The 24,542-nt window shown below is 42.3% G+C and overlaps 2 protein-coding genes across 3 annotated transcripts in view; both read right to left on the reverse strand.

Moving 5' to 3' along the window:
* Positions 1 to 1,257: 1,257 nt before the first annotated feature.
* Positions 1,258 to 15,698, reverse strand: lrp11 (low density lipoprotein receptor-related protein 11). Its single transcript, XM_080454169.1, has 10 exons — positions 15,147 to 15,698; positions 14,574 to 14,761; positions 12,302 to 12,459; positions 10,072 to 10,213; positions 9,187 to 9,312; positions 8,636 to 8,866; positions 4,182 to 4,349; positions 4,030 to 4,086; positions 2,394 to 2,495; positions 1,258 to 2,105 (listed from the first exon to the last, which is right to left on the reverse strand). Exons 1-10 carry the CDS (start codon positions 15,677 to 15,679, stop codon positions 1,951 to 1,953), a joined length of 1,860 nt encoding a protein of 619 aa, XP_080310295.1. The 5' UTR covers positions 15,680 to 15,698; the 3' UTR covers positions 1,258 to 1,950.
* Positions 15,699 to 16,215: 517 nt separating this feature from the next.
* The window catches only part of map3k5 (mitogen-activated protein kinase kinase kinase 5), a 66,039-nt gene continuing 57,712 nt past the window's right edge, over positions 16,216 to 24,542 (reverse strand). For both annotated transcript variants that reach the window (XM_080453740.1, XM_080453739.1), the window contains exons 24-30: positions 24,348 to 24,533; positions 22,806 to 22,911; positions 21,791 to 22,043; positions 21,434 to 21,546; positions 20,539 to 20,669; positions 19,424 to 19,500; positions 16,216 to 18,989 (exon numbers count right to left, since the gene is read on the reverse strand). In XM_080453740.1, the coding sequence (XP_080309866.1) occupies positions 18,929 to 18,989; positions 19,424 to 19,500; positions 20,539 to 20,669; positions 21,434 to 21,546; positions 21,791 to 22,043; positions 22,806 to 22,911; positions 24,348 to 24,533 (927 nt within the window). In that variant the 3' untranslated portion in view covers positions 16,216 to 18,928. The remainder of the gene's footprint in view (positions 18,990 to 19,423; positions 19,501 to 20,538; positions 20,670 to 21,433; positions 21,547 to 21,790; positions 22,044 to 22,805; positions 22,912 to 24,347; positions 24,534 to 24,542) is intronic.

A 24,542-nucleotide genomic window follows, 5' to 3' on the forward strand; every position in this document is an offset into this window, starting at 1 on the left:
CCCTGCCTTTGTGTTATTAATAAACATATAATTGTGAATTGCAAAGGCAAGTTTAACATGAGATGTAGGTCCACAACATCGCTGTCATACGCAAACCTCCATAATAGTTGTTGCTTTTCAGGAACAGGGCTTCTAGTGACCCAAAATAAATCATTGGTCACACAAGTGCACCTTACATTTAACAGGTCTGAAGTGTGTGGGTGCAACTAAATAATATGCTAGTGCACCTACTGTTAATGAAAAGTTAGGCCCCCCAGTGCAACCAAAAAAAGAACCTGTATTCCATGTAGATAAGACAAGCTGTTAATACTTTTCATTGGTTAAATATTTATAGAACCCATAGACGGACAAAGACTTTCAACCTGATGTCCCTAGTTTGGGCATGTCATAAGCAAAAAGAAATGAATAGCAAAAATACAAAATTGCTGATCTACAAACTCACGTGTCATATCACGATGCGTTGTGAGCTTGTAGATCGGCTATTTTTGCTACTTTCGTGTGACACTCATACAAAGTATAAATACGAAATTAAGGTTTCTGCGCGTCAGTGACAATAATTTAACGCAGCATATCACCAACTGCATGATATTGATCAATAATAAACTTTAATCTTTCACATAAAAGACATTGCAGGTTGAGGAATACATCTAAATGTAGGCAATTCATAACTTCACAGAGGCTTGCTTAATAAACAAGCACTATAAGCAGTGAAGAATTAGGCTGGAGTAAGGTATTTGTTTATTCTACACCCAGAGATTTGAGCTGGTTATGGCTTGCTACGATTCTGGGACATATAACTGCTTTGAACTGATTGAATACAATTATGCAATTGGTTAACTTGTGTAGCAATCTTGAGACTGCGTCACAAGCAGTCCGATACATTACCAAGCTGTCATCATTTCAGTTTGTGATTTGGTTGACGTTGACAAGTGTGTCTTGGACTTAGCACAACATTGCAGCAAAAATATATCAACAGTGCCACCCAGTGGCAGATACATTACTGTGCAGCACTAGATTTTAATTAAAACATCCACAAGTGAAAACAAGATTGAAGGTAATTGATATCAAAATAACCAACATAAGAGGGACGTGGGTAACACATTGGTATTTGAAAGAGGCAGGGCTGCATTCTTTGTTGACCGCAATATTCAATCATATTGATGGTTAATACTAAACTGAAGTGGTTGGGGGCGTCCGGGTTGGGGGCGTCCGAGTTGTGGTCAAATGGGTTTAAGTTCCTGCTCACCCCTGTGGAGACTAGGGGTTCAAAATAAATCCTCCATTTGGCCGGGCGCTCCTACAAACATATGGGTGAGAAGAAGCAAGGTGATGGGCAATATCTGTCACTGCACTAGCGACTCCCGACAGTTTGTCAAGCTATTCTTCTCAGTTCCACATCCAACAGAATAGGTCCATTATTAGTGTCTGTATTGGAGGAGACGTGGTTGTCTGTGCTAGTGTGCTCTCCCTAGAACTAACTGTAGGGGTTAACAGTGACAAGGGAATACAATACATGGAGAAATCATTGGAATAAAGACTAAATTGGGAGAAAAAGAAAATGGAAAAAAAGAGTGGTTTAGTTGTGGCTACCTTTAATCATAAATACATTATCAGTTATGTTTTATAACAGTAACAAAGGGGGATTTTACAAACATCTGAATCTTTATCAGTGAGTTTGGAGGCAGCCTCTGCCAACAGCTTCTTTGACAGTCTGTAAAGGTCTTTTGTCTGTGCGTTCATGACAGCAGAGAATTGGTGATGTTCATGACCTGGGGAGAGGACACTGCTGTCAGAGACTGAACTGGGAGTTCCAACAAATGCACAGTTCAATTTCTTTAATGCCCTGCTTCAGCCTCTGGTGATCGCACTGTCCCTTCTCCGTTTTGTTCCCGTCTGAAGGTCAGAAACATCCCACTTCCCAGGTGTCTTTGAACGCCGCAGCCTGAGTGGCTACAGGTACATGCCATTGATGAGGTAATCAGATTCCTCCGTAGTGAGGGGGCGGGTCTTCTTCATCTTGTGACGAACAAGCCTCATACGGCAGCCAATCATGAGCAGTAGCAGAGACGTGATGATCAGGCCAAAGGCCAATGGGAGGATTGCGCCTGCATGAAAAAAGTGAGGCAGCAATGATAATGTAACTTCCAATGAAATAGTCATAAGAGAATTATTCTTAATTGTTTCTCCAACAACAGAATTCTGTTCAGGTAATTAATATACAAAACATGGTACCAGGCGAGGATGACAAGAACATAAAACAAAAAAACAACAGCAAATCCATGGCAACAGCAACTGTTTGGTGCCAAACATGTTGGCTACTGTAAAATAAATATCAGTAAATTATTAATTATTATTAAGTAGGAGCACTTCACATTTTTCACATTCAAACTCACCTGACTCGGGCCCAGGGTGCCCCCCCTTTACTGGATATGGCTCAGAGATTGGGAGGTCGCTCTCAGATTGGCTATGTGAGATGGCTCCTTTAGGTGCAGCCACTATAAAGATAGACAAACAAAACCGTGGTTATAGTCTAGCATAGGGGTGGGCAAGGTTTATTTCCAAGGGGCCATACTGACTTAGATAAAGTGAGTGAAGGGCCACACAACTTGAAACACAGCGCTGCATTATGTTAAAACTGCATGAATTTGGTAGACATGCCAGTCTACTTTACAATAAGGTCCTTGCTTTCACAACAACACTTTTCAGTTACAAAATGTAACTGAAAATAGTTCAGTTAAAACATATTTGTTTTTACAGCTGTACTGTACTCTATCACTCTGGTGTACTCTGGCCTTACAATAAAAATATGACTTGCATAAAACAATCCATGTCAATGCAGTATCAACTTTTGAATGAGCCTGATACATTTATACAGTATCTTATCTTAACTGATGCACCACTCCAAAGGTCACTCATAAAACACATTGCATTATGTTATAAATATGGACTCAAGGTTGATTGTTTCACTGTTACATTATAAACATAAAACATTTGAGTGCATATGGATGGAGGAATGCAGGTAGGTATAGTACTCAAATGGTAAATATTAATTACTATTAATTGGAGTCGAGTTAAAGGTAGGGTAAGTGATTTCCTTTTGTTAAAATAAGTGTTAAATAGCTCTATATTCTGATAGTATTCATTGCTATAGAGTGTTTGTTCAGTAAAAGGAGTCTCCATGTCTCTCCAGCTCTTTATAAAACAGAAAATGCATTTTCGTTTCAGTTTCATTTCCAATTGTATCCAATCAGGATAGAGAACTCAATCAGGATATAGATTAAACAAGTGAAATTGGAAGTGATGACACCAAGAAATGAGCAGGCAACATTGGAACTGGAACACTATAAAAATGAAGCTTAAAATGTGTACTTTCTCCTGATTGGCTGAGATTTTGACACCATACCGGAACATTTATTTACTGTTTATTAAGAGCTGGAGAGACATGGAGACTCCTGTTACTGAACAAACACTCTATAGCAATGATTACTATCAGAATATAGTGCTTTAACCTTTTAACAAAATACTTTTTGTTTTAACCCAAAAATATCACTTACCCTACCTTTAAATATATTTTTCCCAAAACCATTAACATACGGCAGCCTTTTAGAATGTGCACTTTTTGGGGGGGTCATTTTATTTTCCTTTTGGACTTGGCGGGCCGGATTGAGATGGTCAAAGGGCCGGGTCCGGCCCCCGGGCCGTATGTTGCCCATGTGTGGTCTAGCATTTAATTGAAGCTATGTAGCTTCGGTCTATGCAGTTGTATTGCTTGTGTCAGTCTGTTATTTACCTGGAATTTACTTGTGTCTGTCTGTTATTTACTTGTGTCAGTCTGTTATTTACCTGCTATTTACCTGTGTCAGTCTGTTATTTACCTGCTATTTACCTGTGTCTGTCTGTTATTTACCTGCCATTTACCTGTGTCAGTCTGTTAATTACCCGTCGGTCTGTTATCTACACACCTGTGTTGGTCTGCTATTTACACATCTGTGTCGGTCTGTTATTTACCTGTGTCGGTCTGTTATTTACCTGTGTCAGTCTGTTTGGTAGTGGTAGGGGCCACGGTTGCTGGGTTTAAAGCAGGACCTAAACAGAAACATCACTCCTGTTAAACCCTGGTGTCATTTTGACTGTGATGGAAAAACACTACGTTGGGAGGAGGAGATGAAGAAGATACTTACTATTTTCAACACATTCACTGACACAGTCTGCTTCTTGTAGGAAGTTGTTATGGTTACCCTGGCAACCGCCAAACAGGAAGTGTTTGCATTCTCCGGCGTCCTGATCGTAGTACCAGCGTGGAAACGTCCCTTTACAGGCCCCTACCACAGGGGGTGCGGCACAGGGGTCTATGGGGACAAAGTGAAGGGAGACAGCACTGGCTTTTAGACAGGGAAGATATAATCTACTTACATTATACACAATACACATTACATTGACCTACAATGACACAGCAACCAAGCTTCAATTCAAACCACCATCATTACAAGCGACCAACTGGACAGCAGTGAAAGGGTCATAGCCACAGTGAACAGACGGATATGACACCGTGTGTACCATGGAACCATTAACCACTTAAACTCTCTACACTTGGTCAACAAATACTTAGTTGACCGGAGTCGGCCACCCGATTCGGATGCTATCAATGCATTGAATGGGACATTATCACCTCTTATTAGACCTTTGAATGGGCGAAATAGGCGACATACTGACCTACCCGCGATTTATCAGACCATTCATTGGGTGTTATCAAGACATACTGACCTACCAACGGAGATGACTTAAATAGTTCAGTTTCGGTTTTGGTTTTGGTTTCGGACCATGACGGAGGCGCGCAGTCACAGGCGAACTGTCACCCCGTGAAGGACTGTTGTAATCTTTTAGTGTTATATATGAAGTTTACCACTTTGTGAATGTATTAGTAGAGAGCTGGGTAAGAGGCCTTGTCAGATACAGGGTGACAGAAGGACAGAGTCAGAGGCGGGAAAGTTTGCAGCCTGCTGCAAACTGACACTCTAAACTCTCACCCAGTCCGCTCAGTAACGTAATGTCATACCTGGAGTTGTGAAAGATTCATTGCAAAATACACGGACCACCACAGTAATAAGAACCTAGACACACGAGTTAAGATGCATGACTTGTGACACAGCACAACATAGATTAGGACATTAGGATATCCCAGCCTAAAGTCAACAGGTTACTTATAGACAAGAACTGGCAAATGTAAGACAGGGGTGCCCGGTTTGACCAGTCAATGTGACATGGACTTGGAAAGGTCAAAGCTCTCAGATGGGTAAATTGTTCTACGAATAACGTTAAAGGAGCTACACCATGAATTTAAATTTTTTTTTTGATATTTAATATCATATGGTGTACGTCCCTCAAACCTTTTTCAAAAGGTTTGAGCCTAAATCATCACTCAGATATACTCATCCCAAGTCAATTGTCTCTGGCTTATACAGCACTTTCAGCTGCAATACCAAAACGTCCTCTGGCTACTGAGCAATTCTGTCTGTTAATAAAAAAAAATATTTAAAAAAAATATATTAAAAAAAAAAAGGAAAAATTCTGCATAAAAAGAAGCATCTAAGAAAAATACAAAATCGAAAAAAAAACACTTTTGAACATTTTTGAACAATTCCACCAAGTGTTTGAGGTGCCTGTTTCACCCACTTCCGGGGGGCGGAGCCAAAATCCGAGCCCGAAGTATTTGTTCGTAGACCCCCACTTAGGGGAGGTAGAAAAAGTTTCGGAGCGATTCGGGCACTTTTCATTTAACATTGGGTTTGCCATCATTAATGTTTGTGACATCATAAACATTTCCATTCTGAGATCGCCTGTTCAGACACGCCCATTCTGGAAATCCATGAAATGAGAAGGAATGACTGAATAAAAAAAAAAATCATTTTTTTGGGTACAAGAGACACTGGGGACCCCAAAAAATACAAAAAAACAAGAAAAAAGTGATTTTCATGGTGTAGACCCTTTAATGAATGTACTTGGATTACACTGTGACGACATTCATCTCATGTATAAAGACACCCCGAATCCTGTCAAAGGGTAGGTAGACCTGCAGCGGTCTGCTTCAGCTTGTGTTATTGGCTTATGTATGGCTGACTATTTGAATAAACTAATATGTGATTATATTCGTCGTTGTCTGTCGTAACTTTGATTAATAAGTTAACAGGACCACCGAGGGAGCTAAGGCGACCGAGTTGCCGTCCTGAACGGTGTGACGTTCGCCTGTGCCTACTCAGCGCCGTTCGAGTTATGTACCGATAGGCACAGAATTGTAAATATTGTTGTGGGGACTGCTCCGCCTCCAAGTAGGTCAGTAGCTCCTCATTACGCCCCATGAATGGTCTGACAAATCGCGGGTAGGTCTAAATCGAGCCTACTCCGTCGCCTACTCGCCCATTCAAAGGTCTGATAAAACGTGATTATCTCCCATTCAATGCATTGATAGCATTCGAAGCCGCTGAGTCAGCTCTGTACTTGGACTGCCCTTTTTTTCTCTACACCAAATCTCTTTGCCGAAAATAGCAGATCTACAAGCTCACATGTCGCGTTGTGAACTTGTAGATTGGCTATTCTCTGTAAACTGACCTCCGGAATAGGGATGCTAGGATTCAAGTGGTTTAAAAGCCTGTGAGAACGCCCGACTTGGGCTGGAAACAGTAGAGGCCTGGAGTAGGGTTTAACCCGAAGGTGTATTTATTCATCACCAATGACATATATGGATAAACTGTACAGCACCCTTGACATGGTGGTGTTTGTCTCTCCACTCACAGCTCTCCACTGATCTCAACTGGCAGCAGTTTATAGCCAGCTGAGCAAATGAGCTTGGACTGCACCATGTCAAGAGGTGTTTTCCATCTGGCATATATACATAAATAACCATACAATAAATACATAACCCACATCAATTATCTTAAAACTTCAATGAACAACAAATAAATATAAATTCTTCACACTACTACAACATTACACAACCACAATATCCTTAGCAACTACAAATGTATATCACAACCCCCCTCTGCCATTCTGACTTAGTCCAGCCCAATTACACTGGCCACAGAAACACTTGGTACATGTTAAGCTTTTCAATCATGACTTAGCATTACCCTCTCTATTGCACCCATACATTTCACATTGCACTTGGCCCTCATGATAATCATTCAATAATAAAATCATGTGCAAAATGCAACTGTGCAAACTGCTATAAAGTGCCAAACATCAGTAACAGAGGTCCTCTCTGTTACAAAGCCTGATTCATACACTGTCGTACTAGTATGTCAGTGTTCCTAGATGTGTCTGTGACTGAAACTCTCAAACTCAATCTTTTGTAAGACTGCATTTCTGTGATTCCTTCCAACTCTCACCAACATCCCAATCTAGATAACCCATTTAGGCCTTCTAAATCCTGACCTAAGTTTTCTGCACAACTAGCAACAACTACGGGGATTCCCGGATTGAAAGGTACAGTATAGTTACGCATAGGGTTAATGGGTTCTCGGTCTAAATGGGTTAAGGGAAAGTACAAAATGATGTCACAACCCTATGTTACGGATCTCGACTTCCCATGCCTTTGGAGAGCCGGAGACATTAGAATTCACCAAGCGAGAAAAAGGAGACTTATGGGAGCACACCTTGGCTGAGTAAGCCCTGTGGTAGAGTGACGATGGGGATGGAGGGACAGTGGTGTGGGTGGCATTCCGTCTTAGCCTAATGCAGGGATCGGGTGGCAGGGGGACAGAGGCGCTTTGTCTCCATGCTCAGGGGGTATGTGGGGATAGAGCTGCATTCCCATGGCAGTTCTGTGTGCTGGCCTGGGACAGTGGCCCTCTGGCACACACCTTGCCTTGCACTGTGTTGCGCTGTGACTCGCTGGCTGCCTGCAGGGCCTCCATCTGCCCCACTGCTAAAACACGAAAAAAGACTGCTTTCTAACATCAGAAAACTGCACCCGTTGAACCCCAGTGACAGAGGACCGTATAGAGAAAAGTAGTGGTTGGCAAAAAAGCAGGGACAAAATAAATCTCAGATTTGGTGAGGAGGTGAGTACAGCTGACAGTAGTAGCATTGGCTACGTGCATGTGGTGTCTGGTGTGATACTGTATACAAACATGGCGCAACATGCCTCTATCTATGGTGGAACGGGAGCAGCTTGCCAAGTCAAGTGCAATAGCTCAATGTCTGTGTGTGTGTGTGTGTGTGTATGGTAGACCCTCATTCCATTTGCTCTCTCAATCTCTTTCTACCTCTCGAGCATGAATGGAACAAGGGGAGGTGGGCTAAAGTGATAAGATAATGTGTTTTTGCCGTAGGACAGAATAAGAGTCTGTTTGTGTGCGTAAGTGCTGGTGCATATTTGTTATGATGCCTCCCTTATTTCATTCTCTCCAGCCTCATTGTATTCGTTTCTTCCTTCCCTTACCCCCCCCCACCCCCACCACTGAAAATACCAGATGTCTTTAATGACAGCAGGGTGCTGATGGAGTGGGCTTTGCAAATAGATGCAGTGATGCTGCGTGGTTCAAATTATTAATAGCTCCGGTGCAATTGCAGGTAGAAAAACTAAGCTTGCCCAATAGCTTCACCCCAAAGGTTTCAGCGATGCAACAAACAACAGTACCTTGACTGACTGTGTCCTCCTGTGGACCGGGGCTTTGTGGGTGGGCAGGTGGTGGGGGAGGGACCCTGGTCCTGTCTTGAGGGACAAAGGGAATATTCGGGGGTACAATGCTCTCCACGGTCTTCCTGGGCCCCTTCTGTAGCTGCTTGGAGCCATCCTCAACCTCCTCTGTCTGGGCAGACAAAGGCCTGCTGGGATTGGCCGCATGGGTCACAGACTTCCTGTTGCCATCTACTGGATAAAGCACAGAAGAAACAATAGCTAAATGCTAACAACAAATTGGATTAGAACTGCACCTCCTAAAAATACGCATTCATCATCTCTAAGCTTTAACTTAGAATTAGATTAAGAATAGGCTTTAGAATGAATTTCCAGTTTCCACAAGTGACAAAAGCCTGTGTTAGTAAATAAAGGCAACCCATTTAAAGACAGTGTTTTCAATAGGTTTGACAAGAAATCAAATGTTTGTGGAAAGACATGCAATTCACCATAATCTATAGAGGCAATATTAGGTGCAGGTGAAATGTGTATATGAGATGACTCATACGCACAGTGCTGGCAGAAGGCCTCATCAGAGCGGTCTGTACACTGCTGCTTCCCATCGCAGGCGTAGGTGATGTCGATACAGCAGCCATCGTCACACAGGAACTGGTAGCGCGAGCACTGGCCTGTACACACTGTACAACACAAGAGACAGCAGTCACACAATGTGTCCTGATGCAACGCATTGTGAGCTTGTAGATGCGCTATTTGCGCAATAGGGCTTAAGTGATTGTCAAAGATATGATACATGTTTTAATAACAGAACAGACATCACAAACAAACTGACAAGATGCGACACCAAACAATGACGACAAGGACTTAGTGGGGAACAAAACTAATGTACACAAGTGGTGATTACAAATGAGATACAGCTGGGGAAAACAAGAACATAGAACTATGAAAGATAGAACATGAACAAAACAAACGGCTAGATAATAACCATACATTGTTGACACGATACTATGCACTTCAGGTTAGTCACATGGTCATGAAAAATGACTACATGTGGAGGCAGGGCTGTAGCCAGCTAGCTGAAAATTTCTTAAAAAGTCGTATTTTCGGCAAAGAGATTTGGTGTAGAAGAGAGGAGAAAAACAGAGTGGTCCGAGTACGGAGCCGACACCGGTCAACTAAGTATTTGTTCATTAAGTATAGAGACAAACAGCGAAAATAGCTTATCTACACCGTGGGCTACCTCCATTATCTCTATTGGGAAATAGCATCTACCATGCAAATAATTTATTTTTTTGTGATCTAAGATATTTAATTGACATTTAAAAATATTTCCCCATTCATGCAGATTTTCTACTGTGAAACCTAGAAACATACTAAATTTGCCCCCAGTAAAATGACCGATGCAAGAGGTACAGAATAGGAGGTTTGTGGTTCAGTACCTTCAGGCTGGTTTTCTGGTGCAAGCACGGTGACGGAGACGTTGTCTGAGCTCTTCTGTCCCGTGGTGTCGGTGACAGTCATCTGGAAGGTGTAGACGCCTTGCTGGAGATCGCTTATCTTCAGAAGGCCTGGATGGGTCACCTTCGACAAGAAAGGGGACAACATTTCAAGATCAAGACACTGACAGCTCGTGAGCATTTCAACCAGTAGTTTTGTTAGGACCAAGTGTATATGATTGTTTATGAGAGGGAAGTTACCAAAAAATATAAGAGTGTAGAGAGAAAGGAAACAGAGGACACAGAGAGAGAGAAGAGACATATGAAGTATGACAATACATGGGAACACAATCATTGCACTAATTGGCTCCCTTTCTCAACACCTGCTTCAGAAGAATCCTCCGAATACACTGGCCAGATCTATAAACAACCACTGTCCCTCCATCCCCCTGGCAAAGAACCAGACAGCAGCCTGTAATGGAAGAAATCCTCCAAAGATGCCGGAAATGGATTGTTCACGCTTCGCAAGCCTGCATCTAATATCACAAGACATATGCCCTCTTCTTCCCAAAAGTAAAAAGGAAACGAGGCAGACCAAGAAACACCTGGCACCGTGACCTGGATGCAGATGTGAAGAGGTCTGGTCATACATGGGGACATCTGCAGAAACTGGCCCAGGGTCCCTGGGGGGTCCTTGTTCCCAGCCTATGCCCAAAGTTGGGCTACAGGCATAAGTAAGTAAGTAAGTAAGCAAGTAAGTAAGTAATTGGCTGCACCACCAGTCACCCGCAATGAAAGAAATTCTGAATTAGGGGGATAATAATAATATAATAATAGTGATTATTATTCATATAATATTTTATATTGTATGCTGAAATTCAGCATGGAGTGAACAACAATTATACATTTTGTATCGTTTTCTTTTTCATTTGTAACTTTTTGATCAAGTAACTTTTGGTCATGTCTACTTTTAGCAGGGAGGCGAGGGAGCCAATTTATGGCTTCTCTTGTTCAACAATGATTCCATTGAACCTTTTATATAGTAGGGAAAGCATTTTGGAGGAGTAGGGGCTGTGGGAATCCACACAGGTGGGTGAAGGTCAACATTTTCAACTCTCTGCCATATTTGTGCTTTCCTGTGTGATATTTAACCACTTAAACCCTACAAACGTCATTGACCAGAATGCCCAGGGCTTTATACTTGGCCCCCTCCTTTTTTCACTCTACACCAAATCTCTTTGCAGAAAATGTGATGTGTTGTGAGCTTGGATATGGGCTATTTTCACAGTATGTTCACCCCTTAATAGGAATGCTATAGGGTCTATGTGGTTAAAACGGATAATTAAACAACAAATATGAAAAATAAATACATAAAAAATAGAATTTACTGTCAAATCTGTTAAAATCCCAGAGTCACAACTTTCATAGGGAGTGAGTTGAGTGCTATTGTCCTTGAGGCAGGGCGGCTTATGACAAGCTCTTTCTTATCTCTGTGTGCAGCACGTCCTTAGGCTCTCTGGCCTCATGCCACCATGTTGACTTAACAACTGCAAACAAATACAAGCCCCATTCACCACTGAGCCCCTGTGGACTTTATGATTATACTATCTTTCCATCTATAAATCAGCACATTTCATCAGAACAATAGCCCAGCAAGGCCAGCAGTAAATGCCTTATTATGCCTCAAACCTCAGAGACTGCTGTACTAATGGGATGATAGCAAACAGTTCATACCATTGGCTAATAATCAATTTGCTCTGATGTGCTGGTGACATGCAAGACACGATGAGAGTCATATTCGAACCAGGGCTCACAAGATCATATGATCTGTGTGATCATATTGCAACTTGTGTGGGCTACTATAACTAACATGGGGATCCACCAGACATACTACAAAGTAAAATCCTCAGTGTTAATTTATCCATTTGTAACTCTGCGAGTGTACAGTACTCATGTAACCAAATGGTTACATTTGTACCATCTCTGACATGGTACAAATGTAACCATTTGGTTACTAAACCATTTGGTTACTAAACCATTTGATTACTAAATTAACACTCAGGATTTTACATGTTACAGTTGAATTTAGATGTCACACGACGTACTGGTGGGCAGAGATCTATGATACCGCGCTAGCTACGGGAGACTACCAGCCTTGGAAAAGGCCAAATAGATCAGATACCTGAAAAGACTGCCCCACCCCTGCTGCTTTAATAATGATACTATATATTACCTTCATGCTGACGTCTGAGTCTCCCTTGAGGAGAGCCCATTCGTAGCGGCTGATCCCATGGTCATCCACGCTGTCTCGCCCGTCCAGGACGGCCCAGTCCGTGGGCAGCTGGATCACCACATCCTGCCCAGCGTCACTGCGAGGAGGCTCGTCCAGATCTGTGACAAACAGCCACATATTATGTCAAACGCGCCTACAGTCACAGAGTGCTCAATGTATATAATTGATGTACAGTATAATACATTGTATCCTCTTTTTCCCCCATAAGAAGTGGTAGTGGCGGGGAGGTTATGGTGAATTTTTTATTTCTGCATTATTCCTATTGTTCTTTCCATCGCAGGTGATTCCACACTTAAGGCGGTTACACACCGGCGAATATGCGAATATACGCAAAATTCGGACTCGTTCCGAATAATTAAAAGACGCTTTTTTCGCTCCGCGAAACTGACGTGGAAGCTTGCATTGACTTTAGAAGGTTTTAAAAAAAAACGTATTATTCGCATGAAAAAAATCGCCCCGGTGTGTAAGGACCTTTAGACATTCAATAAAGATTTGCTTTTGCAGGATTGATGAATGATTCTGCTGCTGTGGTGACTCCTGGGTGTCCATTAAAAGGAAACACTACAGTGTTCCTTCCTAGTTTGCTGTTCCCTGAGGATAAAGAGTTTATAGTGGCTGGGTTTAAAAAACAAACAGATAAAGCCCACAGCTGCCACTCCTCTCAGTGAACTAATCTAATTGTGTCTGAGAGGCAGATCATTAACCCATTCTAATGATCCTACCAGCTTGACCAGTCAAAACACATCACATTTACAGAATAACAATGAAACCTTGTCATGATAGATAGATCATCTCAGAAAATGTGAGAAAGGAAAGAGCATGACTTCGGCATACAGAGAGAGAGAGAGAGAGAGAGAGAGAGAGAGAGAGAGAGAGAGAGAGAGAGAGAGAGAGAGAGAGAGAGAGAGAGAGAGAGAGAGAGAGAGAGAGAGACACAGACAGACAGACAGACAGACAGACAGACAGACAGACAGACAGACAGACAGACAGACAGACAGACAGACAGACAGACAGACAGACAGACAGACAGAGAGAGAGAGAGAGAGAGGAGAGAGAGAGAGAGAGAGAGAGAGAGAGAGAGAGAGAGAGAGAGAGAGAGAGATGCTTAAAAAGAACAACATGTTCAGTTTCATCAGCAGTTTCACAGAAGGATGAATCATGAATCATCCACAGTCCATGATCCATCTATTATGCTTAACCAGCTGGTCAAATACATTTCTTCTATGTTATTTCTATTTTTTTTGACACATGACCACATACAGAACAGAAGAAAAATGAGAGTACAGGTACTGATATTCAACCAATCCTCTCCAATTCACTTCCTATATCTAATGCCCAACCCAGATCTTTTGGAAATATAATGGTTTTCCCTTCACATGATACATCTTTTTTTCCGGGGTACAATAAGATAGGATCTCTGCCCACCATTGTTTAGTTGGGGGAGGGGTTTCAGATTTCCAAATTAGTTAACAGTGATGTAACATTGTGACATCACCCAAGATAGCTATGTGGGTATCAGGAGTCAAATGTTTTCCAAGCATTTTGGATAGTTGGTGAAATATGAATTCACAAAAGTAATTTAGCTTCTGGCAATTCCAAAACACATGGATTAGATCTCCCTTTCTATGCTGGCATCTAAGACACTTGAGTGATGTCTCATGGCTAAATTGATATAGTCTGAAAGTGAATTATATGCAATATATTTAATTGAATTAACCTGTGTTTGGTATTTGTTGTTAGGGTTGTTTGAGTATCCTGGAGTAGCGACAGCCATTCACTCAAAGTGTATTCATGTTGAATGTCTTTTTCCCATATATTTTTTTGTCATCTTTCAGTTCATTATTCAGCAGTATCTTGGATATCTTATATGTTATTGCTAAGTTATAACTGTAGCCTTCTTTTAATGTGTTGGGGCTCAATGGTACAGTCATCAAGATAGGCTAATCCACTAGATCAGTGGTTCTCAAAGTGGGGTCCAGGGACCATCTGGGTTCCTTCTTGAGGGGTTCCAAATAGATCCGTACAGGTCTGTAACTCTGAGAGTGTACAGTACAAATGAAACCAATGGTCCATTTGGTTCCATTTGTACACTCTCAGAGTTATGGGGGTCCTTGAAATTAAAAGGTTTGAGAACCACTGCACTAGATAGCTTACAGTGAAAGACGTGATTTACATGGTGGGGTAGGCCTGCCCCAGGCTGCCGGTCACTGACCTTCCATGACGGTCTCATCTTCTTCCCCCAGGGTGTTGTCAGATGGTCTCCGGGCAGAGTGGACCGTGTTGCTCCTGGAGGAGGAGGAGGGGGACATGATGATGGGGACGATGTGTCCCGTTGAGTTGGAGGTCCGGCTGTAGGTGCTGAAGCCAGTCTGCGGAGCGAACGAGCAGACATTCTTGTTCCTGAAAGTAGTAGTAGGCCACACAATTATTACATAATCATCTAATCGCAAATATTAATTGAGATAATCGTCATAATAATCATTTCCATGTTACGAAAGATTCATACATTTTGAAACATTTTCAAAAATAGTGGAAATAGCCGATCTACAAGCTCACGATGTGTGGCGATGCAAGGCGTTGTGACACATTTTGAGTCGAAAATATTAAATATGGCGTATTTTGATTTGATTATCGGTACCGTCATTTCTTTGTGTATTTAAGTTTTTGTTATAATCTTCTTCCCCCGTGCAACTTTTTGTTTACAAAGCCTAAAAAGCCACACAATGAAATCGTTAATCGCACTTATTTGTAAGTAAAATGTCATAATCGTGACTGACGGCCCTACCTGTAAGTACAGTTGAACAGATAGCAGCTGAGGCCGTCGTCCGTCTGCCTGAGGCCAGCGGTGGCCTGGTGGTCCTGGCCCCCCTTTTGGACCCCCTGGACCACCGCCACGGTGCAGTGCGGCTCGGAGCAGCAGGCGTGCAGGCAGTCCTTCCAGCTGTACACCCGGCCGGGGGCCGACAGGAAGGTGGCGCCCTGCTCGATGGAGGCCCGGGCCCGGATGATGCGCTCGCTCACGGCGCTGAACTCGTCCAGGCAGACGTCCAGCACATCGGCTCCTCCGTCCCTGGCGTACGCCTGGTCCTGCTGGAGCTGCTTGCGGAACTCCTCCAGAAGCTCCTCCACGCCCGAGATTTTGGATTTCAGATCGGATATCTGCGAGGACCGGGCGTTGACGAGGCTCACCGTCACGATCAGCATCGATATGATCAGTCCGTGGTGGTGGTGGTGATGATGCTGAGACACAGCCATGTTTACACCGCTTCCTCCTCCTCCTGTTGTTCTCCGATGCAGCAGCCGCAATACGCTCTTCATACGTCAATATGTCATAGTACTATTACATCATGTTGAAATGGAGATTAAGCGTTGCGTTGTGCGGATGCGAGGTCCTGTGTCGCCATCATGATGTAGTAGGGCTAGACAGTAGGCTAGTGGCGCTGTGTGGAGCTCTCAGCAGCATCGGGGCGGACGACCAGCTGCTCAGTAGAAACCACTGACGTCACGAAGAGAAACACCTGTAGATACCCCCCCACATGTGTGTAATATATTACACTACATCAGTGGTCAACCCTTTTAATTTCAAAGACCCCCATAACTCTGAGAGTGTACAAATGGATGTTCCATTTGTACATCCTCAGAGTTACAGACCTGTAAGGGTCCATTTGAAACCCCCTCAAGGAACCCTGAGGGTCCCTGGACCCCACTTTGAGAACCACGGCACATTATATATTCTTCTGTCAGATTCTTAACTATGGTATTTTATTTCACTAATGTAATACGCCTAAATGCCAGTGGTGTAAATACATTTACTCAAGTACTGTACTTATTTATTTTTGCAAAATATGTTTATTGCTTTTTTAACACACATACAAAATATAAACATAAAAACAAACAATTACTGTACTTTTTTCCACCACTGCATGTGTACGTGTGTAATATATACATTATATATTCTTAAATATATGGGCCAAAATGTAAATAAGCTAATAAGCATGTTCTAGATATACAGTATTGATGCAGCAGGTTCATTGATGTGCAATTACCATGCTTCTTAGCTAAATGGACATGGTTGGGCTGGCTTTTTGTGCAGCTTTAAAAATGCAAGAATTATCTTGTTAAAAATTTCAGTTTCAAAAATGAAAATGTTTGTTTTACACAATAAAGCACAAATATATTCAATCGACAACATATGACTAAAAAAAGACATACCCTACACTGACCTTTTTTATTACATAATTGTCTTAAATAATAATAATAAAAAGCTCAAGTTGGTTTCATATGAAATTAATCTTCAGTTCATTTTTTTCAATGAAACATTTACACCCAATCACATTATTTGCACTGGAAGGACCATTATGTACAAAATCTGTATAAGACTAAGATGACTTATAGCCAAGTTTACTAAGTCGTCTGCTATGAACTGTGACATTAAAAAATACAATACCATACAAATCCTATTTCAAATTAGGTTACTTACAGTTTCCAACAATGGCCAATTAAATTAAATTACACAGAGATGTTTAATATTCTATTTGGAAAATACATCACTGAAAACAGTCACTGTTTATTACAACACAAATTATATACATGTCATGGATAAAAATAATAAAAAATAATCAGGTCTATAGTATTACAAAAAAAAGAAACCAATGCAAAAAAACAAAACAAAAGAAACATGGAAAGCCAAATAAATGAAAACAAAAACAAAAAAAAACACAAACAACAAAACAAGATAACATAGTTCGGCATGCAGTGATGTCTTTTAGAATAGAATAACCATGGAAATAAAATAAAAAAACATATTTAAATAAAGTAGTGATTATGAAACGGCTGACACAATAATGTTAATGCCGTTGTAAGGACACATCTTTCAAAAACATCCATGGAACGTACTGTAGTAGTTTGACTCTCAGGCTTGTATTGGTCAGTCTCCACTTTTGTAAACATAATGATAAAGCCGCGTCATCACAAGAGACATTTCAACAACCATTAATCTGCAAAACATCTCAGTTATTGACACTAATAGGCTTGAATGTTCCTCTGGTAGGCCTACTCATTTTGTTGCTGTGCCACGCTCATTACGCATGGCAATATTAGTGGCACTTATATAATATATCTTTGCTTTCAACATGACCTCATTTCAATCAAGTTGTCCTTTTCAGAACAACAAGACACTGATAAGATCGGACTTGGGGTTTCACAACGCGTGCGGAGTCAGCTTTACACAGTAAAATCCTGTTAATTTATCCATTTGTAACTCAAAGAGTGTATATGTCACAGTACGTTTGGAGAACCAGTACGATTGAAGACAGAGCGCTCGTTTTTAGGCACGGGGCTCCTTCGGGGCGAGGCGGGGCTTTTCGAGACAGGGTTTATTAGCGAGGCTCGCGAGGAGGAGAAGGAGGATGCGGCGCTGCGAGGCGTGGGTTTATTACGCGAGGCTCGCGAGGAAGAGGAGCCTCCTCCTCCTCCTCCTCCTCCTCCTCGCGTAATAAACCGTCCCGTCCTCTCCTTCTCTCCTTCTCCTCCTCCGAGGAGGAGGAGAAGGAGAACGCGGAGAGGCGGGGCTTTGATGCGCCGAGCGGACCTGTCTTTTGTTGTTCCCCCCCACATAGCAACCAGGAAGCTACGCTAGGGGAACCATAATATCTATGAGGGGAACGCTGAACACGCGTTCACACGCACACGCTTGTCCATGACGGAGGCGCGCCGATTTAGTGGAGCTTGAGGCCGAGGAAGCGCGCCCTCGCGCCTCGAGGCGCGAGTGCCCGCGCTGACCGGCCGACGCTCCACTAGTCGACTCAGCGCCGTTTGATTTGTAAACCGATAGGGACAGAATAGTTCTTTTCATGGATCACTGTGTGTGTGTGTGTGTGTGTGTGTGTGTGTGTGTGTGTGTGTGTGTGTGTGTGTGTGTGTGTGTGTGTGTGTGTGTGTGTGTCAGGGAGAAAGTAAAACAAAAGCCAGAACACAATAAAAGTATCTAAACAGTCCTGCTTTCAATAAACCAAAAAAAGCATGAGCGCGTGCGCGTGTGTGCGTGTGTGTGTGTGTGTGAGACTGTGTGTGTGTGTGTGTGGCCATATATGTTTGTGCACAAGCCTGGCTTGTGGCTCCCTCTAGTGCTGGGTGGGTGGTAAAAACGAGCGCGCTTTCTTCAATCGTACTGGTTCTCCAATCATACTGTAACATATACATGTAACCAAATGGACCCTTAATAACCCCACCATTCTTATTCCGTGAGGAACATTCGCCGGAAATTTTGGGCGAAGAGACTTGGTGTAGACGGTGAAGTCCAAGTAGAGTTGTAACTCGGGTCTGTTTTGCTAAGCATAGAGGGTTTAAGTGGTTAAAGGTCCATTTAGTTACATTCGTACACTCTCTGAGTTATATCGAACACTCAGGATTTTACAGTGTAGGCTTGACAATCATTGGTCCATTACCCCCCACTTCCATAGTCTTGGTCTAATAAATACTGAGGTAAAAAGTGCGGCGGTGAGAAAATACTGAGCTGTCGGCATAAAGGCCCGGCTTGCGTTGAGTGGTTGGCTCCACTTAAAGGCCTCAGGTCGGCTTCTGCCTGCAGTCTGCAATGGCCTTCCAGACCTTACACAAGATCCCACCCCTGAGAGACAGACAGACAGACAGAAAGACTTTACTACTAATACCAATGGACAGGTGATATTTTACAATTTTACTATTTTTGGCCGAGTCTGAGAATTGTTATGCATTTTATACAATATGCTACAATTTCAACCCCGGCATTATGTAAAAAGGCATATCTGTAAATACAAACTTTCTAAACATCACAACATTTTGCTGAATTTCAGAATTTGCACAGACTTGTTAAAAAAGGCTCATTGATTAGCTTAGCATTGTGTTACAAGCACAATAGTAGCCTTATCTGCTATATGTCCAGTATATTAGTGCAGTAGGGCATTTCTTTCATCTGTTAAACAAAAATAAACAACACAGAAAACGAAATATAATTTGCTACTGATGCAGATGAATCAGCTTTGAATATTTTGATGGCAGATTATTTTGATGAGAAAAGGATACCTTAATCTTAAAGTCTTCAGATCATCTCTGGTCACATAATGGAGGATGTCATCCAACGTGTACTGCTCCATCACTATCTACAGAAACACATATGGATTGGAAGAAAGAGAACTCAGAAGTTACAATACTCATTGTGGCCAGTAGATGGTGCTATAGTCATATTTTGACATGACTAAAGAGGACGCTCTAGCTTGAGATCCAACAGACATTACAATCCACAGGGTTACAAGTAGTGTCTTGCAGTTTGCAACACATTCTTTCATAATTCCTGAATAAGGTGTTCAGAGAAGCTATACACTGTTCAAGAATAAGTAAGTTATTCGGTTTGCATTCATTAGGCATGTGTATGCATGTATGTAGCCTACTGTATGTATGTATACTATACTATGTATGCGTAAAGAAAATCTCAGTCACATTATAATGATGGCTCTCCTTAATCACACAACCACACTAATTATGCATACAGTAACAAGAAAGAATAAGTTTGTTGGCAAGCAGCACTGGAGCTTATGGGTTCAGCGCAAACATCCTGTTTGCTCCAGCACATCTCTACTACAAACAGGCCTATAATCGCAGCACCCAAGGCCACCTTCTCTCTTTGTGAAATGGACATGCTTGTGTGCTACATTAGCATATATGTTGCAATGCACACTTATTCCCTCCGCGCCTGCTGAGATAACCAGCTTCACAGAAAATAACCAATATTGTACGCTTGCTGAATAAACATCACCTGAACTCTGTGGGTCTTTACCATCATTTGTTGTTTTTGTTGGTTTTGTTGTTTTTGGGAGTTAAAGGGCAGAAGATTACTGGGGTGTGGGCTTGTTGACATAGCAAATAACATTTAGCAAACGTGCAGATGGAGGCATCATAGGAAGCCTGGCATGCTTTATTAACCACTATGACTGGAAAAATCACTCTCTTTTCAGCTGCCAGAATGTGGGAGGAAATGTACCTCCTGGCAACCAAGGATATGGGAGAAATGCGTTTTGTGTCGTATGTATTGACAATTCCTATTAAGAGGCCACTGCGGCAGGGGTCCATGGAGTTACGGATCATTGGAAGACTAGTATGATGGCTAAAACTGTCCAGAGAACGCGAGAGAAGGAACCTACTCTGTCTATAGAGTCCTGGTCGGCCCCATGGAGCCTCAGCCATCTGGTCAGTTCTGGGTCCTCCTGTGTCTCTGCGGCTTGGCTCCTCTGACCAGCTGGATGGAGTGATGAGGTGGATGAGGTCGGTGTGTCTGCCAGAACACAAGCACACTGAATCCACTGATACGTTTTGTATTGCATGAAAGCTTGACATTTATTTTCATTTTTGAAAAGTGTTCGCCAACACTAATATGCAGAAGCTCAGCCCTTGGACTGTTTTGTGAAATATAAGTCAATTGAAGGCTAACTGCATGGAAAACTGAGGCCTGGCAAAGAACAACAGCAAAGTGGGGTGGATTTCAGCACAATAAATCAAGCTTATTAGCTACTGTACTTGTTCTGTGTGATTTGCTGAAGGGCTGGAACAGTTAATCTAACTAATTGATTTAATAAAAAAAAATAAAAAAAAATCAATCAAATAATGGATTTGTGGGCGGGGGGACATTTTAAATATATATACTTTTCTTTTTGACAAAAAAGCGTGTGAGCGTGTAATTTTTGTGTGCCACTGCTGTACGATGAAGTATAATAGTGCTTAAGTGGCTAATCAGACAAGTCGATTATAAAACAAAAATTATTTCATGCTGATTCATTGATTTGTTTTAAAACTGCGTTTCTCAGTTATTCAATTAATTGAAATTTCTTAGTGAATAATCACATTTGTTTTTTCCGGAAGTCTCCTTGTCATTTCTTTAAGAGCGAAGTTGCCAGAACATAATTTGAAGGAGCTCTGGTACAACCTACCCGTAAACTATCATAGTCTCTTAATGACAGTCAATGAGTTAACCACTTAGGCCCTATTTTAAAAAATACAGGCAATTTCTTTGTCAAAATCAAGTGAGATAAGAGGACAGACCTATGGGCTCCGAGCGTAGCCTCAGTAGTTTAATCTCCTGTTCTCTCTCCACTAGGACCTGCCGTAAGATGGCCTGATATTCTCTCTCCCGCTCCAGCAACTGTTCCAGCAGTCTGGACACCCAAGGAAACATGGGACACACAAGAACACAAAAAGTTGAGGAGATAGCGGGGTAAAAAGAGGATATGCTTCATTCATCTTAGACCTTATCACTGCAGTAATTCCTGGTGCATTACAAATGAATTCTTTCACCATTAAGTTCAGTTGTTAAGTTAAGTTGAGTTAATGCTTGCTAATGAAGATGGTGAGCAGTTAGAAAATTAAACACCACTGGCTAATTACAATAAGCAAGGTCACCTATTGGTCTCCAGCTTCATTCGGCCCAGCTCCATACTGACGGAGCGCTGCGCCGCATGCGATTCGTGCGAGACAGTGGAGCTGAGCGTGCTCACGCCGGAGGTCACCACGGTGTCGTCGTGGACGGCGGCGGGCAAGGCTCGGCTCTGGAGGGCGCAGTTCCCCCGCAGATCACCACTGTCGTCATCGTCGTCGACGTCCTCCTGCTCGGCAGGGTCGCTCTCGGAGGCCAGGCTGAAATGGGGCCTCAGTTCTGAACACACGCACACGGACACGGACACGCACGCACACACACACACACACACACACACACACACACGCACACACGCACACGTAGAAATCATGTTATGATTAACTCATTAAAACCGGGAAAGCATCTGTGTCATTTTAGATTTTAGCTAAATATATATATAGCAACATAGGTTTTTCAGAAAACTAGGAAAACTACTTTAGAATAGTGGATTTAGAACAGTGGTTATCAAAAATAGCAGATATACAAGCTCACAGCGCGTCGAGATTGTACGTCTGCTATTTTTGAAAGATTTTAGAAAAATCTTGAAAGTGTTTGAAAAATGTTGAATAACTTGGAATATTTTAACACAAATCTTCTCTTCTAGGGGGTCCCTGGCACGAAACATTTTCAGAAGGAGGTCCGCACAGCCAAATATATATAATTTTGGGCGTCCTTGGCACAAAAAAGTTCGAGAACCACTGATTTAGAAGGCATTTGTAGAATCGGCCTGAGGTCTTATTGGGTTGAACCATGTTTTTGTACAGTAAGTCCAAGCTGTTTAATCACATGAACCCTAGCGTCCCTATTTTGGGCATAGTTCTAATAGGTGAACATTTGGCAAAAATAGGCAAACAACATTAGCTAAAAATACAGCTGACAATGTATCATGTTGTGAGCTTGCAGATCTTCTATTTTGGCTATGGCTATTTGCGGGTCCTTGGCATGGAAAGGTTTGGGAACCCCAGGCCCAGTGGATTGTGTGTAAATCATTAGGACAGGTACCTGGCACCAGGATGGTGATGGCCGTCTGCACGGCCTTACGGATGATGTTATCCAGGGCGAACATCCAGTGAGGCTTGATGTTGTGGTTCCTCAGGACTTTGTTCACCTGGAGACGTGAGAGGGAGGGGGGGGGGGGTGCACGTAGTAAACACAAAGAGAGAGACAGAGCACTGTTGATGAAGGGCTTATGAACGAGAGCACATGTACAGTATGTGTGGTACACTGTTTACTATTACTCACACTTATACACACACAGGGCTGCATTTGCTGAGGGGGGATGGGGAGGAATACATGCCTATACTTTTGATATTCATATCCCCCCCTCTGGTCAATCATTTTTATGGCTGGTGCGGATATGTTTAATCTCGGCTTCAGACTGTAGACTGATATGTTTGATATTTATGTTGCACAACTATCTGACCCTTTCATTTTATTTTATCGTTATGCACACTGTTGAGAGGCTTGAAGAATAATAATGTGATTGAACACATTATTAGTCAGAAATGTAAACAGCACGAGGTACAGTCAGACACTAAGGCTAAAAGGATAACACTGTATATATGTATGTACTGTATTTGAATGTTTCAATAAACACCCTGAACCAGGCACCTCAAGCCTGATTTATACTTGTAGATTGTCTATTTTTGGCGCGCGACACGATACACAACCAAGTATGAAATAGGCGTAACTAATGGCTGCTCCAAGTGAGCCAACAGTGTAATAATGCGAGAATAGATGATCCCATGCATGAAGCAGATGTCATTTACATTTTTTCATGCAACATGTATGTGGGATACCATCACTCTGAACTACACATATTCCCAACGCTCAAAGAGGCTGATTCTCTTCCTCTTTGATTTCATCTCATGTAATTCCAGCAGGAGGCATTGTTTGCCACCCTTTGAAGATGGTTATGCAATACCTCTCCCAGGAAACAACAACAGCCACTTGCTCCAGTGTCATTTCATGTGCATAGCTTTATGACCTGTTTATGCAATGTGCAATTACCCCTGATGGATTTCTCTTTTATTTGTACTTAAAGCCGCAGGGAAGCCTGCTGTGGTTCTGGTTGACAGATCATAGCATACAGTATGACTTCAATGATTCTTGGAAGTCCTTGCACTGCAAAAGAGTGGTAACTGGTAATTGAACTCTGAGAGTATACAAATTCAATTACAACTCAGAATTTTGCAATGCGGGGCCCATGAATCATGCAGCATCAAACAGCGGTTAAGTGGCCTGCAGGAATTCACAAACATTGTACCTTACAGGGCATTGCGTAAGGAAATAACTATTACAATTCAACCTCTATGTATAAATAAAGAAATGGTTTGCACATTCATACCACAATCATTTTAAAACCAATAAAGTAAAAATAATCTTAATATAGTAGAATCAATTTGGGAATACGGGAATAGGCAAAAGCAATACAATTAAAATATAATGTACAACAATTTACATTATGTACAGGCTCAGAGTTAAATGAACTTGTCCTGTGTCCAGGTTCTCGATGTATAATGTGGCACGTGGGTAGTAACTCACGGCGTCCTGGAAGCTGAACAGCACCACTTGGATCTGGCTGATGGCCGTGCTGTCGAAGTCCAGCTCCAGTTTGAGCTGAGACAGTGTGCTGGCGATGATCTTCCTGTCAGCCATGCGCACAAAGTCCGCCAGGCTCACCACCAGGGTTGAGATGTGCTGATGCCGCAGTCTGGTCTCCTCAGAGCCCTGGGGGCA

Source organism: Gymnoscopelus braueri (assembly GCF_963280865.1).
Source record: "Gymnoscopelus braueri genome assembly, chromosome: 16".
Classification (NCBI taxonomy): Eukaryota; Metazoa; Chordata; class Actinopteri; order Myctophiformes; family Myctophidae; genus Gymnoscopelus; species Gymnoscopelus braueri.

What these genes read in the sequence shown, in the direction of transcription:
- lrp11 (XM_080454169.1), bottom strand. Translation starts at nt 15,679, where the DNA reads ATGAAGAGCGTATTGCGGCTGCTGCATCGGAGAACAACAGGAGGAGGA. An exon ending in ACTCAGACGTCAGCATGAAG is followed by an intron (nt 10,214 to 12,301) that starts GTAATATATAGT and finishes TTCTTGTCGAAG; the next exon opens with GTGACCCATCCAGGCCTTCT. An exon ending in TGAGGCCTTCTGCCAGCACT is followed by an intron (nt 8,867 to 9,186) that starts GTGCGTATGAGT and finishes TTTATCCAGTAG; the next exon opens with ATGGCAACAGGAAGTCTGTG.